This window comes from Raphanus sativus, unplaced genomic scaffold, assembly GCF_000801105.2.
Source record: "Raphanus sativus cultivar WK10039 unplaced genomic scaffold, ASM80110v3 Scaffold3489, whole genome shotgun sequence".
Classification (NCBI taxonomy): domain Eukaryota; kingdom Viridiplantae; phylum Streptophyta; class Magnoliopsida; order Brassicales; family Brassicaceae; genus Raphanus; species Raphanus sativus.
In genome coordinates, this window is record NW_026618795.1 from 8,695 (window position 1) to 10,820 (window position 2,126).

At 34.9% G+C, this 2,126-nt stretch overlaps 1 protein-coding gene across 1 annotated transcript; it reads left to right on the forward strand.

Moving 5' to 3' along the window:
* The first annotated feature begins 225 nt into the window (after positions 1–225).
* Positions 226–1,165, forward strand: LOC108836476 (protein LIGHT-DEPENDENT SHORT HYPOCOTYLS 7-like). The gene has a single exon (XM_018609630.2). It carries the CDS (start codon positions 422–424, stop codon positions 1,013–1,015), a length of 594 nt encoding a protein of 197 aa, XP_018465132.2. The 5' UTR covers positions 226–421; the 3' UTR covers positions 1,016–1,165.
* The last annotated feature ends 961 nt before the right edge of the window (positions 1,166–2,126 follow it).

The window sequence follows — 2,126 nt, forward strand, 5'->3', positions numbered from 1 at the left end:
CTAGTTTATTTCATTAATTTCACACAAAATTTATCACTTATCTTGAATGATCATTTCATCAATTTAAAATCATTGGATGGTAATTTTGATGAAAGGTATGAATTACCTCATTTTTCATTCATTTCATTCATCTTATCCCCTATTTTTTTTTTCACCTCTTATACTGATTCGATGCTATATATTTATATATATTCCCATCAAATAATTTTTGCGAGAATATAATAGGATTATTTCTACTTAATGTACAAAATTTTCTAAAGGTCTCTCCACTATCATTGACAATAGTTTCTCTATATTCCTCTCTTCTTCTCCTTCAAAGACAAAAAATACTTAAAAAAGTAGAAAAAATCTTATGAATCATCTGTACTAGTCATGTAGTGATTATCATCGATCAAGAAATCATAAAGAGCAGATCGAATCCATGGCTAGTCCTAGCAACAAAGGCAAAGGCATAGCAGAACGATCATCCTCTCAACCGCAACCGCAACCCCAACCGCAACCGCAACCGCAACCGGAACCGCAACAACCACAGTCACCTCCTAACCCACCAGCGTTGAGCCGGTACGAGTCACAGAAACGGCGAGACTGGAACACGTTTTGTCAATACCTTCGTAACCAGCAGCCACCGGTTCACATCTCACAGTGCGGTTCGAACCACATCCTAGACTTCCTACAGTATCTTGACCAGTTCGGAAAGACAAAAGTTCATGTCCATGGATGTACTTTTTTCGGACAAGTTGAGCCGGCTGGACAGTGTATCTGTCCTCTAAAACAAGCGTGGGGGAGTTTAGATGCTTTGATCGGACGGCTGAGAGCCGCTTACGAGGAGAACGGAGGGTTGCCGGAGAGAAACCCTTTTGCCGGCGGTGGAATTAGGGTTTTTCTTAGGGAAGTGAGAGATTCACAGGCCAAGGCAAGAGGAGTTCCGTACAAGAAAAGGAAGAAGAAGAAGAGGAATCCTATGAAGAGTGGAGATGGTACTACAGGAACTAGTAGCTCCAACTTGCCATCTTAGCAAGCAAACAAAAAACATATAATAAAACAAATCTGAGATTAATTAATGGTAAGCATTTTATTTTTCTCTATATTTAATCTCTATAAATTTCAATTAATTTCAACGTTATGATCTTTTTGGAATTCTATACATACATAAACGTTAAATAGATCTGGATAGAACGCTCTTGTTGAAGACTGTAGTTTTATACGCCAAACTAAGATCATATACTAACACGTGAATGGTGAAAAATTTGATGATAAATTCTTTAATGAACTACATCTTAATTATCTGAGATCATTTCATATATAATATGTGAATAATGTGACTCATAATTACTTTGTTAACTATACGTATGGTTATATATATGGCGACGATAGATTCGGTTCATTTTACTATACTACACTGTAAACCCTAGTAGAGAGTATATATACACACACGTACGCGAGAAAACCCTAGTTTTGGCTTAGCTAGGTGTAAGTTTACATGTATTTATGAAATATACATACAAAATACGTCTATTGCGGTAATCTGGATATCAAATGAAATACACATACATCATCTATATATTATAGGTTTTATCACTTGTTCTTGGCAAATTAGTATCTTGCGGCTGGTTCTTTGTTCGATCTTAAGCGTGTCAGTTTGCTCATTAAAGTAAATTATGATATGTATATTTTTGTGTGTGTTTAATAGTGATTTTGTAGACTTTGTTTAAACATACTTAATTGCTTTTAATCGTGTATTATAGACAAAAGTTTAGACTATCCTTAAACATGCATGTACGTATGGTTGTAACTTGTATGCGACTGTTGTTGTGTAGTTGGTCATGCATGGACAAAGCCTGCTTCGATGGCGTTTTAATTAGCTTTAGTCTTTATAACTAGACTATATCAAACTTTTTATTGGTAATATAAAATGGAACCGCATATGTATGATTAAAATTATGAATAATCATGGCCCATATATCACAATTTAATCAAATGTAGACTTCAAATTTCTGTTAGGAAGTAAGAAGTAAGCAATCTCTCTGTAAATGGTATTATTCCATTGTGCTAACATTGAACTTGAGTTAACGGTTTTGAGGAACAATCTTCAAGAGATAATTAACTTTTGGTCTCTTATGCATATA